Consider the following 17,446-nt stretch of genomic DNA (forward strand, 5'->3'; position numbering starts at 1 on the left):
CTAGTCAATTCTGGACCAAATGAAATGCCTACTAACTTTATTCTAGAATGAAATTACAAAAAATAATAAGATAATTGAAGAAATAAGTGACATATTATCCATCTAATAAGATGAAATATAATAATAATTAGTGAATATTTCTTCAATGCTTTCCTAAAATACTGGGAAAACTTAGAAAGGTTTTAATGTAATTTACGGTAACCTCTGAAAAAAACCACTGAATCAAAAAGAACGTGGAAAATATGCTTACCAAATGTGCCATAAAATCCTCTAGGTCCACAAGTCCCAACACCATATTTTTTTAGAGATGCTAAGGCTGCCTCCTTTATAATAGAAAAAAATTTTTTTAGATAATTTAATGAATTAGAATGGACATGTCCTATTCTTTAATCAGAATTAGCAATTATGTGGTTATAATTATCCCAATTTTATCTATAGTCTGAAATTAGAATAAGCACAAAACATCATCAGAAGCCTAAATATACAGAAAAATTAAATTAACTTAAAGCTCAAAAAATTTAAATCTCCATTCCAAGAAAAGATACAGTAGCTCCTGAGAAGATTAAAATTGATCCTGTATAATTTTTATTAATCCTATTTACAACTGATTGATTTTTGTTCTGTAATTGATGAAGTCATGGTTCTTTTGTCTCTTCACTTAATGTAGAGTTAAACTAGTCTTAAGTTTAAAAATTCAATTCTTTTTCATTCAAGTAATTTGAATGACCTTGGGGAATGTGTGTGAAAGCAGGGGAGCTGGCCTGATATTTTTATACCACCAACCTAACCTCCAAAGATTTCTGGTTTGCTGTTCAAAAAAGGGCTGGTCTGTTATCTTTTGATCTTGTGTCTGGTCTCAAATAAAAAGCACTCTTTAACTCATAAGAGAAGAAGGAAAGTTGTTCCCTTGACCAAACTCTAACCCATCATGTTATTCACTGTACCTTAGCTCTGTAACCAATCAAGTTGTCCTTAATTCCATGATTTCTTTTATCCAATTCTATTCTTAATTCTGTACTCTCTAAAACCTATAAAAAAGGAACTGTCCTTGAGCTTCAGATCTTTAGCATTAGTGCAGGCAAACCACTGATCCATTTTCCTGCTAAATTAGATCTAAATAGGCCAATAAAATAAGGTTTAGCAAAATAACTATAATGCACTAAGAAAATATAAACTAAATAACAAGTGGATAAAAATTGGTCAATGTATCAAATAGATTTATAGTTGGAAGGGAATTCAGAAGCAACTATCTAGTCCAACCTCCTTAAAGAATATGAAACTCAAATGTTATCAGTATTATTATTTACCTTTACTCTAGAATTATCCAAGAGGCCAAGAAAATTAAATGATGCAAAGTTTATACACTCCTTTCCATTCACCACAATTTTGTGGCCTGGAGGACTAGGAGAAAAAAAAATTTTTTTTAATATAAATCCACATTTTAGGGACACCAAATATATTACCCCATTTAGATATCAGCTTTTCCACTGTATCTACATATTGATATTCAATTTCTCATATGAAGCAAAATAGATTATCTAACATTCATAAAGTGCTTTTAAGTCTCATTAGTTCATCAACACAAACATATATGTACTTCAAATACAATCAGAACATCACACTGCAACAACAAAGGGCCCATGAAGAAAGATGCCATCTACCTTCAGAGAAGGAACTCTAGGTTTAGGAGGAAAAAAGGAAAACATCTTGAAATTAAAATGCAACAACAAATAAAGATTTTTTAAAAAAATCTTTCTATGGCCTTAATCAACTAATAGTTTATTACTTCCTAAGTATAATATAGGTAATGTTCCAGAGTTCTACTGTGGGGGGGGGGGGAGTATCCCAAAATAGATCAATTGTTTGCTTTCACTTAAAATTCAGCTTGAGTAAAAAATAACATGAAAATGCCTTGGAAAGGATTTATAAAGATTATCAAGAGGAAGGAAATAGACCAAAAAAAAAAAAAAAATAGACCAGAAGCAAGATTAAGTCAAAAGAAGCACTGTGTTTCTTGGGAGTTCAGCAGTTTTCAAAATAAATCAAGAGGAAGTCAGAGAAAGAAGGGCAAAATAAGAAACCATTTCCTGAAATGAGCAATTTCAGAAATGGCAGCATATATCTGAACACCGCTGCAACAGGTGAAGTTTTTTTTTTTCTTAAGAGCTTTATAAGATTCTCACTAAAAGCATACCATAAGAATAATATCCATGAAGTAACTAGTTTCTTTTTGGAAAGAAATATGAAAGAGAGTTGCATGCACGTACACACACACACACACACACACACACACACACACACACACACACACACACAATAAATCACCTCAAAATAAAGGGAAAACTGTGGGAACAGCTCCACTGGGATAAGAAGAGAGGCCCAGGCAGTAGAGCAGTGTGAGAATCAGCAGAACTTCGAGCAATCCAACATGCCACAACTCTGCCAGAGGCAACAAAGCTGCAGAACAGGTAGGAACCCAACCCAAGTCACCTTACACAAGTATAAAAGGCTGAGAAGGCAGGAAACTAACTCCATACTTCCACATAGCAGCAGAGCAGAGAGGGGAACAAGTTGAACTGCAGAAAATATCACATTCTCACATGACAGCAGAGGGCCAGAGGCAGCAGAGCCCAGAGTACCTGTCTAGTCTACATTATTTGGCAGGGATGAAGAAGCAGCAAAGCCAGGACTAACCCAGTCCATGAAACAACAGAACTGTTAACACATAACACAGGGTGCTGAATATAGCTGGACAAAACAGCTGCAAATCTCCTCAGAGCAAGCCAACAAGGCCACCTCCTAAACAAAAGCAGCGATACCTACCACAAGTACCAGAAAATGGTTCTCTGCAAGCCTGGAATAGCTTGCCCTCTACCCCAGGAACAGAGAAATATCTCAATGGACAGATAAGGAAAAGGGGAAAGGGGAGGAGGTAGGGAAGCAACTAGAAAAATGAGCAAAGGAAAAAAAAAACCTTGACAGTAGAAATTTACTTTAGTGACAAGTGAAATATGTAACTAAATAAATATTAGTTAGTTGGTTGGTAGTATAATGGTTAAGAGGGTTAGGTTGGTTTTCTAGGTTCTTGTTGTAATAGTCCAGTTATTCAAAATCCTTTAGATCTGGGAAAGGATTCAAGGAGGGACTGAAAAGGTAACAATAAGATGTTAAACAGGGTTTATTACAAACTGGGACAGGTGAGTGAAGGGAGTGAGATGACCTAACTGGGGTAGAACTAAATCCCTCCCACCAAGATCCAACAGGTTTCTAATAGATGATTCTACACTGATCTCTACCTCAAATTCCCAGCTATCTGTATTATGTCCTAACCAGAATCCACCCCTTGCTCTTTGGTAATATTAAGAGTAAGGGAAAGCTGGAAATTAAACAGGTCCACTGGGTCTATAGGGAGATCTCACAACTATTGTCCTCAAGGTCTGGCAGAAGTCCAGTAGAGTCTCAGCAACATAAAATCCAAAAGGTATGGGAGTAAGGATCTGACTATACAGTGCACCTGTGTAACTTACCAAACTCAACCTCTTCCTGGCCTGTGAAAGCTTGATGGATAATCCACTCAGAGAGGGTTTCCAGAGAGTCAATACCTCCAGAGAGTCAGTCCAAGAACTAATTGTCACCAGAAATTCACTAACCCCAGAGTTCTGGAATTGCCTCTCTCCTTCTGTCTGGCACTTCCTACTTTCCCTAATTTCACTATTACACAAGGAAGACCAAAATATAAATTCAGATGACAACAATGCCAAAAAAGGCACACGTGAAGCACCAAAGGAAAGTGTGAAAGGATGACAAGCTCATCTTTGGAAGAACTTGGGGAAAAAAGATTAAAAAAACCAAATAATGAGAGAATTGACAAAATCTTAACAGCTAAGAAAAAAAATTCACTAAAGAAATCAACTCCCTAAAAACTAGAATAGGCCAAAAGGAAAGGAAGGCACAAAAATACAATGAAGAAAATACTCTTTAAGGAATAAAATGGACCATGTGAAAATGGAGGCAAAAAAATGTTGAAGAAAGATAACACCTGAATAGCACTGGGACTAAATAATAAAAAGTAATATCTGAACTTCTTCATGCCTTTAATGAGATTGAGAAAGAAGATTCAAAATTATTTATAGTATAAAGATTTCTTTTTCTCAACTAATTTTTCTACAAATTAAAATAATAAAATTTTAAAATGTAGAATTTCAATACATATGTATATAGGTGTCTATGTGTATATACATATATAACATATATAATATTTGCATAACATATATTTATAACTATCTCTTTCAAAATGTATATGTCATATGACTTGGTAAGATGTCAAACTGCCACATCCTATTTCAGTCACTATTCCAAGACCTAACTTCATTTTGCAGACTCTTATTCCTACTCCATTTTTTTGATTCTCTCCATTCCGCACACACACAAACACACACACAAAAAGGGGGGTAAAAAGCACATGAAAAAAGCTGTAGTTCTGGCAGCTTCTCTGATGCAAGAATTGTAATCCACAAAGATTTCTAAGAATAATTTACCAATGTAATAGTAGATGATAAATCTGTTGTTTAATATGCTGGAAACTTTACAAAGAAAGCGAAATAAAGTTCCTTCTTTCCAGAAACTAATTAATATATTTCAATTGATTTCTAGATAGGAAAAGAACATTATAAATTCCAGTAAATATGTTAGGCAGCAAACTGCTTTCAAGTCCTCTAGTGTAGCCAAACTATATTTACCCTGAAACAATGTTGTAGTTAAGAGCAGGATGGTCTTTTGAAAAAGGAGGAACAAGAGGTTCTGGCTGCCACTCTTCAATTAATTCTTCCTTTTCCTGTAGGAGAAAAAAAATCAGAATATAAAACAACTTATAGAAAAAGTAAATTTCATAGCACAAGAAAATATCAAATTAGTCATAATCATTAAATATATTTTAAAATGTTAATCACAATAGGATTTTACTTATATTTGAAATTTATCATTTTAAAGCATCAATATTTTATAATCAAAATATTGTTTTTCCTTTATTACAATCACTTCAATATAGGCCTTTCATGCCACTGCCATTCTGATATTCTTGCTCTGAAATAATCAGTTAAAAAATAATGAAGTCATTTTCAGGCATGATTTTATTACAAGATAAATAAATCAGTCTATTGCTTCCTGCCACAATTGCTGCTATGACAAAACTGTTCTATCACCAGGCTTACCCGAGCATCCCTGCTCTCTCTAGGCTCTTTCTCTTCCTGAATTGAGGCCCACACCAACTGCACTCACATTGGTAGTTTAGGGTTCCTCAAAAAAGAGAGGTAATCCAGCTTGTGAGGGGTTCCTTCCTTCTCAAAGCTGAAGATGAAGCTAGAGAGGAATGGCAACCTTTCCCCAGTAGGCTCTTCAAAAGCAAAGATTCTTTTTTCCTAATCGGTTGCCCATCTCAGAGCTTTCCTTCAATTAGATTACTTCCTCATATCAAAGAGAACTTGACTGACAAATCAGCCGGTCTCAAACAGGATATGTTCCTGTCATCTTCTTAACTCCTCTGGCTTCTGATGTCTTGCTTCTTTTATCAGTTTCAATTTTTTAAATCCCCACCTTCTCTTCTGGTTTCTCTTCTGCCTAAAACCAAGGCTTCATGTCATATAACTGGATGTTATATGTAACTTAAAGAAACCAAAAATACTCATTTTGTCAGATGAGTCTTCACAAAGAGACTATATTCAAATTGTCTGTCAGTAACTGAAAGTCCTAGTTATCAAGGTTTCCCAGCTTTCAATCTCAAAATCCTCACAATCATCATGAAATCTAGTTCCTATGGAAATAGACTATATTTGCCTTCATCAATTCCATTTTTTTAGCTTAAGAAGCTATTTACTCTCAGGTCTTCAGAACTGTCTGTGTGTCTATGCTCAAATACTAAGAGGCTGTTTTTCTGCTGCAATTCTTAGTGTTTCAAACAAATGTACTTTCTTTCTCCCTTTTCAATAAATAAAATGTCTGAATAAGAAATTTTTTACTATAAATTACCTTTCTTACCGTGACTCTCCTTAAACCATATCAACTCCATCAGATAACAACAACAGTTTCAAAACTAAAATAGCAAGCTTGTATTACAGACAATACCAATATATTCAAAACTAAAATAACAAGCTTCTATTACAAACAACAGGAGGCATGTTTTCAACCACCTCTTACTGCTGTCACCACTAGGATAGCTGTGGAAAACCAGATCAAGAACCACTAAAAACTGAATGAGTAAACCTGCTGTTTTCCCCATTCTACCTATTTATGTTACTAATAGCCATGGTGGGGCAGCTGGGTGGCTCAGTGGATTGAGAGCCAGACCTAGAGACTGGAGGTCCTAGGTTCAAGTCCGGTCTCAGACACTTCCAGCTGTGTGACCTTGGGCAAGTCACTTGACCCCTATCGCCCACCCTTACCACTCCTGGGCTAAGGATGGTCCCTAGCCCAGATGAAAAAGGAGGAGGGTTGGGCCTGGGGCTAGCAACCCCACCCTGTAAAAACTACATCTGCTAAAGAAACTGCAACCTAAAGTAGGGGCAGCTGGGCTAGCTCAGTGGATGGAGAGCCAGGCCTAGAGACGAAAGGTCCTAGGTTCAAATCCGGGCTCGGACACTTCCCAGCTGGGTGACCCTGAGCGACCCATTGCCTACTGGTTGTGGCCCTATGCTCCTAGAATGGAGTCCCAGGATTTAAAAAAAAAAAAAAATAGCCATGGTAACAGCATCGACACTAGAGATGCACAAGAGGTTTAGTGGAAAGAGCCAGAAGATCTTGGTTTCAGTCCTAAATCTATTATTTTTTACTACCTGTGAAATCTCAGAGAAACTCTTTCATCTCTCTAAGCCTGTTTTCAGCTATAAGGGAGTTGGGATCAACATCTAAGATAACTGTTAGCATTAAATCCAATGTCTTTTTTATGATTCCACATGTGTACCACCTCCACCTCTTGGTAGATCAAGCAAAAAGCAAGTCAATCTTTTCATACAGCACTTTTAGAACAAAGATTTGAATAGTTCTCTAATTTCTCATTCATTAAACTATCCTAGTTGGAATATTTGAGTACCTTTCTATAACAACAGAAATTTTAACAACAAGAATAGCCAGGAATGTTAATAAAGGAATGTTAAGGAGGGAAATTGGGATATATAGTATCTTCTTTAACTCTAACGGTTATTGTTGTATGAAAGCCAGCTTGCTTCCAGCTGAAGGAGCTGTGTTAGTTAAAATCACCTGGGGTTCTATTTGGAAGGATTGAGCCTCAATATATGTATCAATATAGTGTTTGACAAACTTCTGTGGACCTGTGGGGGTCTCATGGCAGACAGGAAGTGTGATGATGTAAGAGAGGAGATAAGACTCCTGAAGTGACTCTGAACTCTCTTTTTAGCTACCTGAGCGCGCAAAGATACAAAAGGTAAAAATGGCTGAGGCGATGTTGGAATAGGTTTTCTTACAGGACAGGCGCGTAGTCAATTTATCTCTATCAGCATGGCTTTTATTAAAATACTATTCTCCCTTTTAATATCTGCCTTCCTCATTTTTAATAACAACAGAGCTGAGGCTCTGTGGGGCCAAGTCAGGAATGGCTGTATAAAGATACTTTGAGACAGATTGTACAAAACCCTTTTTAATAATTCTTAAAAGGTTTAAGAAGGGTAAACAAAGGGTTGAGGATTAATTCCCTAGTCTAATACACACTAACTGGATCCCAATTCCCAAAACTAAAACCTGGCCAGAGGTCTCTTCAACCTGAAGTTAGGCCTAAGCTAATCTCCTTAAACTAATTCCCCAAAATCTACTCTAAATAATTTATACTAATTAATAATCCTCTTAATTATATATTTAAGTTTACTGTCTTCTTAGAACTCTTTCAGCTTTAAATCAGTTTGATTATTCATTCACTCTGCCCACTGCCAGCCCTTCCAGGCCTGGTTGACTGTCCCGCCTAAGTAGCTCTCAAAATGGCTTGGCCCTCTCAGCAGCCATACAGAGGAAAAACAGTCTCTTTCTTTCTCTTTTCTGTTAATCTCCCCCACAAACTTATTCCAGAAACTCTAACCCTGTAGTTCCCAAACTTTTTTGGCCTACCGCCCCCTTTCCAGAAAAAAATTACTTAGTGCCCCTGGAAATTAATTTTTTTTTAAATTTTAATAGCAATTAATAGGAAAGATAAATGCACCTGTGGCCATCACCACCCCCCTGGATCACAGTAGCACCCACCAGGGAGCGTGGTGCCCACTTTGGGAATCACTGATCTAACCTGTTCTCCTCCTTCACCTGCCACTGGGTTTTTTCAATGTTCCAGGGAACAGAAACACTAGCCTCCTCCTAGGGAAAAACCACCAGGAGTCAACTGGCAGCCAGAAAAGCAACTTCCAGCTTCCCAGAATTCCCACAGGAACTCTTCTCAAGATTCTAAGTGGCCTTAAAGAAACCTTACCCACTATTCTTTACCCTATCCTAAACTGCCAAGATCCTAATTACCCCAAATAATCCTCGTTATTTATCTATGGCTTAATAAATCCTAATAATTCCCTAAAACAAACTAATCATTAAAATACTTATGGTTTTTAATGAAGGTATTCACAAACATATTAATCAATGTATTTACTGAAGAACTCTTTAAAGGATAACATTTATATGATATTTCAAGGTTTACAAAGCACTTTTTACTTACAACAAATATTATTCATTTTGACAAATACAGAAACTAAGACTATTAGATAAATTGTGAGTTCCTCATGATCACAAAGTTAACAAGCATCAGAAAATGAATCTGAATTCCAGTCTCTTCCTGATTCCAAGTCCAATTCTTTCCACTACACCACACTGTTTCTCTAACGCCCTATTAAGGCTAGGGCAGAAACAACAAAGACTTTATTGACCAGCAGAGATACTGAAAGTCCTGGGCACATACCATGGTAAACTATACTCGTTTCTTGACATTAATTTTAGGAATAAAAAAACCAAACCCACTATTTTTAAAATTCAGATGTGCTTCTAAGTAAGATTACCCCAAGAAATAAGCTGCCCTGAAATTGGGTTTTACCTAAATTTTTAAGTAGGGTTAAACGAATGGCATGCTTTAAGGAATACTTACAGGTAAAATTTAAAAAAAAAAAATCTCCAGGCATACCAAAAACCTACCTATTGACTAGATAAGGGCATATTTTACAAAGGAAAGATTTTGCATTAGAAGACCAATATTAGGGATATTGTTCTGACTGCTACTTCATGATTGTGCAACCTTGGGCAACCTAGATCTCCATCCAATTCTAACTTTTAGCTCTAAATCCTAGGATTTTTTATATAATGACAAGCTCCTAGACTCAATCCACAAAAATGTGGAGGAAACCAATCACTATTAATAATAAAAGATAACATTTACATAGAACTTACAATGTGTTAGACACTTAGTTAAGCACTTTATTCTTTATCTCATTTGATCCTCACAAAAACCCTGGAAGGTTGGTACTATTATTATCCCCATAAGTGACTTATCTAAGATCATACAGCTAGTAAGTATGAGAGGCAGGATTGGAACTGAGGTCTTTCTGTTCTTCCTCAGTTCTATCTACTCTGCCACCTAGCTTCCTATTCCTAAGACTTCAATCATTTTTATATTATGCCTACTTAAAAGAGGAAAAATTCCTAATGAAACAAGGTCAAAAGGAAATCATGAGATAAAAAGACAATTTTAATTGTGATTTAATCAATCAATCAATAAACACTTATTAAACATCTGTATGTCAGATGCTACGCTAGGAAGCCAGTGATAAAACAATGATACTGAAATAATCTGTCCAAAAAGTGTTTACATTCTAATAGGAGAAATAACGTGCATACATACAACTAAAAGCTACACCTCACTCCAGTAATTAAGTAAGGGTAGGACATACTTGTAGGAGCCAGGAAAAGCCTCATATTTGTTTGATGATGTTGATTCTGGACTCTAAAGGCTGGAATGAGGAGGAAAATTCTAGGCATAGGTTAAAATGGCCAAAACAAAAGCAGAGAAAAAAGGGTTGTGATATCTTATGTGAAGAACCACACAAGTAGACCAGTTGGCTAGAAATTTAAATAAGCCAGAATAGGTAAATTAGTCAGATTGTGAAGGGTTTCAGATGCCAAATAGAGGAATTTATATTTTATTATAAAGTATGAGTTAACATTTTTTTGTGTCCTGGACTCCTTTGAATTAAAGTCCATAATGGAGCCTATGGACCGCTTCTCAGAATATTATTCAGATACCAGATGACAGGTTGAAAAGTTCTGCCACAGAGTTAGTCATTTAAACTTTTTGAACAAAATAATATGATCATATCTGTGCTTTAGGAATATTATTTTGGCAGCTATGAGCTTGTATTTGAGAAGTGATGAGAATCTGAAATAGGATAGTGAAGATAAGAGTGGAAGTGAGAGATGTTATGGAGATAGAATCAACCAGACTTTGCAATTAATGAAATGTAGAGGGTTAGGGAAAATAAGGACTTGAAGGTAACTCTAATGATGGTGCCCTCAAAAGAATCAATAAAGTTAGTAAGAAGAGATGGTTGGGGTGGGGATAATGGATTCAATCTGAGACATCTCTGGGGCACCTTGTTGGAAATGTAAAATATTCAGTTAGTGATTTCTGCCTGGTACTTAGGAGAGGTGACTCCCAAATAGGAACAAAGATAAATGAACTGGAATGTAGGAAAAATAGGTTTGTTATCTTGATATAAATGACTCTGTATTATGCTACCATGTTATGATGAAGTATTTTGATGTTTATTTTTCAATATTAAGATACTGAATAAGATTATTCAATAATTTTTCAAGTATATTAAGATTCAATAATTTGATTCAATAATATTAACATAAGCATATGTGTATGCTTAGGTTGGTAAATATATGTGTATTCATAAAAACTGATAAACATATGAGACTCCCAGAGAGGTTACACCACCAATGGGAAAATTTAGTAAACTCTAACTTATTAAAAATCAATCAAATTAATTAGTAAATAAAAGAGGCTACCAATCAGAACTAGGGTGTAACTATAATACTTGTAGCTAAAACTATAAAAAACTGTCTTGCTTTTGGGTCAATTGATATTAGATTCTTTGTTCCCCATACTAGGGACTCAAGCATCTCTTCCCTGTTTTCCTTTTTGATTGAGAGCAGTACTGACTTGCCAGGCAACTACCTCAGAGGGAGACACATCACCTCTGACTGGGCAGAAAGAAACTTTGTTGAGTACTAATACAAGAAATGCTTATTGGAAAGCCCTGGGAAATCAGGCTTATGACATTCCTAGTGGGGTTAATGCCTGTATTGTCTAATAGGTAATATACATTATTGTCTGAATGCATTTAATTAGTCTTTTGATTGCTAGCACTGAGAAGTGTAAGTATTGTTTCTATCGTCCTAGTTAATAGTATGTAACAAAATTATGTAACAGTAAATTGGTTTTCCACATACACGGTACATTAGCAAGCAAGAGAAAAGAAAAATGGGACAGAACCTGGGGATAATTCCACAATTGGGGCATGGGACATTGATAATGATATAACAAAAGATAAGCAGCCAGACAAATAGAACAAGAATCAAGAGAAAGCAATGTCATAAAAACACGAACAGGTTTGTAAAAACACAAAACAAAAAAAGCCAAGTATGTGATAAAGGTCAAGAAAATATGAAGTAGGAAGTAAAACTAATCTCCTAGCACATACCCTGGATAAATACTAGAGATAGAAAATTACCTAGGCACGCTAAAGAAGAAAAGTAGGCTGATCCCTTTGGCAAACTGTGCAATAACCCCCAAATTTCTTTTGAAAGAAAAAAAAGGCCCCTTTTTTTGCTTTTAAAAAACTAGATATTTTTCAACAATACTTTTCTAATCTACCAACAATTATTTATTAAACACTTACGTCCCAAACACTGTGGTAGGCACTGGAGATACAAAAATAGAAGTTAAAGTCCTTGTCCTCAAAGAGGTTACATATAAACATATGCAAACAGAAAACAAAATATAGGAGACAACATTTAAACATATTTTTTAAATAGATATAAGGAAAAGGAAATAGTCCCAGCAGTTGGGGGGTAGTGGTGGAGGGGAAAGCATGTGTATGTGGAAAATAGAGGATGGTCAATAAAGAATTCATGTACATAGATTCAATTGAGCTGAGCCTTGAAAGAAACCATAAAAATCAAAGAGATGAAGTACATCTCAGAGTAAAGAGGGAGTACAAATTCTAGTCATGGAGGATAATAAAGGTAAAGGCATAAAGATAAGAGATGTAGGGATATATACAAGTAGAAGTAAGAAAGAAAGCCAAGTTTACTAAACCACAAAGACTATGAAAACGGGTAAGGTGTATTAAACCTGGAAAGATAGGTGACAGTTCAATAAAAAGGCTATTGTGATATCTCAGACAAGAGGTCATGAAAGGCCAGTACTAGGGTGATAGTTGTGTGGCTAAAGAAAATAAGGACATGAAAGATGTGGAGGGATATGTTTACGATAAATTTCTCTAACAAAGGTCTCATTTCTAGGTTACATAGGGAATTTGAGTCAAAATTGTAAAAATGAAAGCCATGTGATAATTGATAAATAGTGAAATTACATGTAGAGTTTTCAAAAGAAGAAATCAAAGCTATAGTCATTTGAAAAAATGCTCTAAATCACTAATGATTAGAGAAATGCAAAGGAAAACAATTCTGAAGTACCACTTCACACCTCAAAAAAGGATTTAAAAAATCAAAACAAGAGAGGTAGAAGGAAAACTGGGGAAAGAAATGAGTGAGGCAAGAAAATAAAGAAAAAAAGAGTTAACGACTTGGTAAAGGAAGCACAAAAAATACTTAAGAAAATAATACCTATAAAAATAGAATAGCCAAGTGTTCCAAATATACTTTGAAGAGAAAAATTCCTTAAAAGCCAGAATTGGCCAAATGGAAAAAAAGATGTACAAGGATTCATTGAAGAAAATAATCCCTTAAAAATTAGAATCAGACAAACAAAAACTAATGAATCCATGAGACCTCAAGAAATAATCAAACAAAAACAAAAGAATGAAAAAAATAAAAGAAAATGTGAAATATTTCATTGGAAAAATAGCTGACCCAGAAAACAGATCCAAGAGAAATAAGTTAATAAATATTGGACATGGGGAAACTAAGTGGCTAAGTGGACAGAGAGCCAGACCTACAAAGTTGGATGTCCTGGGACACCTCCTACCTGTGTGACCCTGGGCAAGCCACTTAAGACCAATTGCCTAGCCCTTACAATTCTTCTGCTTTGGAATACTTAGTATTGATTCTAATATAGAAGGTAAGAGTTAAAAAAAAAAATTATTGGACTATCTGAAAGTCATAATCAAAAAAGAGTCTAGACACCATCTTTCAAGATATATCAAGGAAAATTGCCTTGATATCCTAAAATATAGAAATTGAAAGAATTCATCAATCAATTACCAATGAAAGAGATCCCAAAATGAAAACTCCCAGAAACTGTAGCTAAATTCCAGCAGTCAAGGAGAATATATTATAAAAAGCCAGAAAGAAACAATTCAAATATGGAATCAGAATTAGGATAATATAAGATTTAAAAGTTTGCATAGTAAAGGATCAAATGGCTTGTAATATGATATCATACAGGGCAAAAGAGCTAGGAGTACAACCAAGAATCATATACACTGCAAAACTAAGTATAATCCTTCATGATAAAAAACAGAAATTTAACGAAATAAAGGACTTTTAAGCACTTCTAATGAAAAGGCCTGTGCTGAACAGGAAATCTGATTTTCAAATACAAGACTCAAGAAATGCATAAAAGGATAAATAGGAAAGAGAAATCATAAAGGATTCAATAAGGTTAAACTATTATATTCTTACATGGGAAGATGATTCTTGTAACTCCTAATAATGTTATTATTAGAGCAGTTAGAAAGAGTATATGTAGACAGAGGGCACACATTTGAGTTGACCATAATAAGATGATATTCAAAAAAAAAAAAAATTTAAGGGGTGAGAAAAAGGGATACACTTGGAGAAGGAAGAGATAGTACCTCATAAAAGAGGTACAAAAGAGCTTTTATACAGTGAAGGAAAGGATGGGGGAAAGGAGAAGTAGCAGGCAACATTTGAATCTTACTTTCACTGGAATTCACTCAAAGAGGGAATAACAGACACATCTACCCTATCCTACCAGGAAGTAGGGAAGGAGAGGGATAAGAGAAGTTGGGGTTGATAGAAGCAAAGGAAGATTTGAGGAGGTGGTCATTAAAAGCAAAACACTTTTGAGGAGGGACAGAGTGATATAAGATAGAAAGAAGGATAACTGGAGGGAAATGCAATGGAAGGAAATACATGGAAATCATAAATGTGAAAGTAAGAGGGATGAACTTACCCATAAAACGAAACAGACAGTGGAGTGGATTACATGATTTAGATATAAAGGGTGATGCCATAAGCAAATTAGGAAAACATAGAATAGTTTGCCCATGGATAAGAGAAGAATTATTACCAAACAAGGGGTAGAGAGCACTATGGAATTTAATATGGAAATTTTTTATGACATTAAATTTTAAAAGGTTTAGCACAAACAAAACTAATCCAGCCAAGATTAGAAGGAAAGCAGAAAACTGGAAAAAGAATTTTACATCAAGTTTCTCTGACGGCCTCATTTCTCAAATATATAGAGAACTGAGTCACATTTGTAAGAATACAAGTCATTCCCTAATTGATAAATAGCTTAAGGAAAGTTCAAATGAAGCTAAAGGCAGTTCAAATGAAGACATCAAAGTTATCTATAGACACATGAAAAAAATGCTCTAAATAACTATTGATAGAGAACTGCAAATTAAAATAACTCAGAGATACCATTTCATACCTATCAGATTAACTAATATGACAAATACTGGAGTGGAAGCATTGTTGGTAGAGTTTTCAACTGGTTCAACCATTCTGGGGTGCAATCTGGAACTACATTTAAGGACAAGTTTTCAATCAAGTAATACTTATACTAGGTCTGTATCACTCCCTACCCCCTTCCTCCCCCAACAATCTAAAAAGAAAACAAATGAAAAGAATCTTTATATACAAAAATATGTATAGCAACTCTTTTTTTGGTGGCAAAGAATGAGCAATTATGGGGATATCTATCAATTGATGAATAGCTGAACAAGTTGTGCTATATGATTGTTACAGAATACTATGACATAAGAAATGATGAACAGGATGACTTCAGAAAAACCCAGAAAGATCTATATGAACTAATGCAAAGTAAGCTGAGGAGAACCAGGACAATTATTGTACACAATAAGAACAATATTGTATGATGATCAACTATGATTGGCTTAATTATTCTCAGCAATACAATGAACAAGATAATTCTGAAGGTCTCATAAAGAAAAATGCTATTCACCTCCAAAGAAAGAACTGATAAGAATATGAATACAGATCAAAACATACTTTTTTCAGTTTACTTTATTCATGGTTTTTTTTTTTTGGTTGGTTGTTTTACATGAATCATCTTCCACACATGTATAACCTAGATCAAATTGCTTACTGTTGAGGAGAAAGGGAGGGAGAGAATTTGGAATTCAAAATTTTAGGAAAAGAATGTTTAATTAAAATTGTTATTACATGTAATTGGAAAAATATATACTTTTTAAAATCATGGGAAGGATGCTTTCAGAAAAACTTGGATTTACATAACTAATACAAAGGGAAGTTAACAGAATCAAGAAAACATTGTACAAAGTAACAGCAATCAACATCAACTGTGAATGATTTAGCCATACTTGGCCATAAAGTGATCCAAGATGATTCTGAAGGACTTATACAATAAAAAATGGTATCCACCACCAGAAAAAGAACTAATGGGAATCTGAATAAAGATCAAAGTTATTAAGAATTTTTTTCTTATTTTTAATGGGAGTTTTTTGGGGTCTTTTTTCTTATATGACAATGTCTTACATGTCTGCACATATATAACCTATAAAATTGCTTGCCTTCTCAAGAAAGAAAGATGGAAATGAAGGAGGGTGTTTGGAACTCATCTTTTTTAAATGAATGTAAAAAATTGTTTTTACATGCATTTGGAAATATATTTCTAAAATGATAAGTAGTATATAACATGGGAGTTAACATTTAATAAGGATAAACTAGAATCTCTTCCAATAGAGATAAAAACAAGCATATCCATTATTATCACTTTTATTTGACATTGTCTTAGAAATGCTGGCTACTTCAATAAAAAAGAAATTTAGGAGTAATCATAAGAAAATAAAATAATAAAATTATCCTTTTTTTGCTGATGATATGCTATGCTAAACCCTAAAGGTTAACTAAAACAGTAACTTTGGTAAAGTTGCAATATAGAAAATAAATCTGTACAGATCATCAGCAATTCTAAAATACCAATAAAACAATAGAAAAAGAAAAAGAAATTCCATTTAAAATTGCTCATAGTATATAAAATATTTGGGACTCTACCTTTTAAGATACATAAGGGAACTATATAAAAATAACTACACATTCAATTCTCAACTTTCATGATGGCAATATTCCTGGAAAACAGTGCAAGTCAGAAATGCAAATGCTGCTACACTGAACTTATGGTAAATAGAGGGTTAGATTTCGGCAAACACCAAAAGCCATATAATCTTTCAGAAGAAATCGCTGAAAATACGCCTTTCTGTATATAATTCTTTATAATAAAACATCAATACAAACAACATGCACTTTTCCTAACAGAAATTCTACACACACACACACACACGTATATAAATATCAAATAATCCATAAAATGTAGGGAAGAAGAGCGGTACCTCCTGAATTCTTTAACAAAAGGTGGTTTACTTTAGGAAAAGAGTTAAGAGGAAAAGAAATAATTTAGACATCTCAACTGAAAGACTGCTTCTCTTCTTCTATAGAAGTTAGGTATAAAGTTTCACCTTTTTCTCATTGATAGATAGCAAGCCACCTTCCAAAAGCCATCTCTGCATAGGAATTGTCCAGTGACTACTCTTATCATGACCTGAGTACTCTCACCTCCCCCACCATGTAAAGCAGAGCATCATACCCAGCACTAGGAGCTGTAGCTGCCTCCCATCCCTACACCTCAACCAAAGGGTTGCTATTGTCACCTATCCTGGGCAGTACTGGGGCCTGACTTTAATCCTATGCTAGAAGAAGCACTGTCACTACTGTTCCTCTGTCCTGGATAGTGCCACCCCTGTACTGTCTCCTAGTGCAATAGGTCAAGATACCTGTGTTCCTACTTGATTCATCATGAAGGTAAGAATGACCACACCATCTGGCTCACGAGACATCAGGGATGTCTGGCCAACTAATCTAGAGCTTGAATTCCTCACTTTATTGAGACTAACCTCTCTGATAAAGGAAATTCCATCCAGCTGTGTGACCCTGGGCAAGT

At 34.9% G+C, this 17,446-nt stretch overlaps 1 protein-coding gene across 3 annotated transcripts in view; it reads right to left on the bottom strand.

Annotated features, from left to right (window-relative positions):
- Nucleotides 1–17,446, bottom strand: part of SPTLC1 (serine palmitoyltransferase long chain base subunit 1) — a 95,653-nt gene that overhangs the window by 71,599 nt on the left and 6,608 nt on the right. For all 3 annotated transcript variants that reach the window (XM_044662361.1, XM_044662369.1, XM_044662377.1), the window contains exons 3-5: nucleotides 4,740–4,834; nucleotides 1,308–1,401; nucleotides 251–323 (exon numbers count right to left, since the gene is read on the bottom strand). In XM_044662361.1, coding sequence (XP_044518296.1) covers nucleotides 251–323; nucleotides 1,308–1,401; nucleotides 4,740–4,834 — 262 coding nt within the window. The remainder of the gene's footprint in view (nucleotides 1–250; nucleotides 324–1,307; nucleotides 1,402–4,739; nucleotides 4,835–17,446) is intronic.

The sequence above is a fragment of the Gracilinanus agilis genome, chromosome 1 (genome assembly GCF_016433145.1).
Source record: "Gracilinanus agilis isolate LMUSP501 chromosome 1, AgileGrace, whole genome shotgun sequence".
In the NCBI taxonomy this organism is placed as follows: Eukaryota; Metazoa; Chordata; class Mammalia; order Didelphimorphia; family Didelphidae; genus Gracilinanus; species Gracilinanus agilis.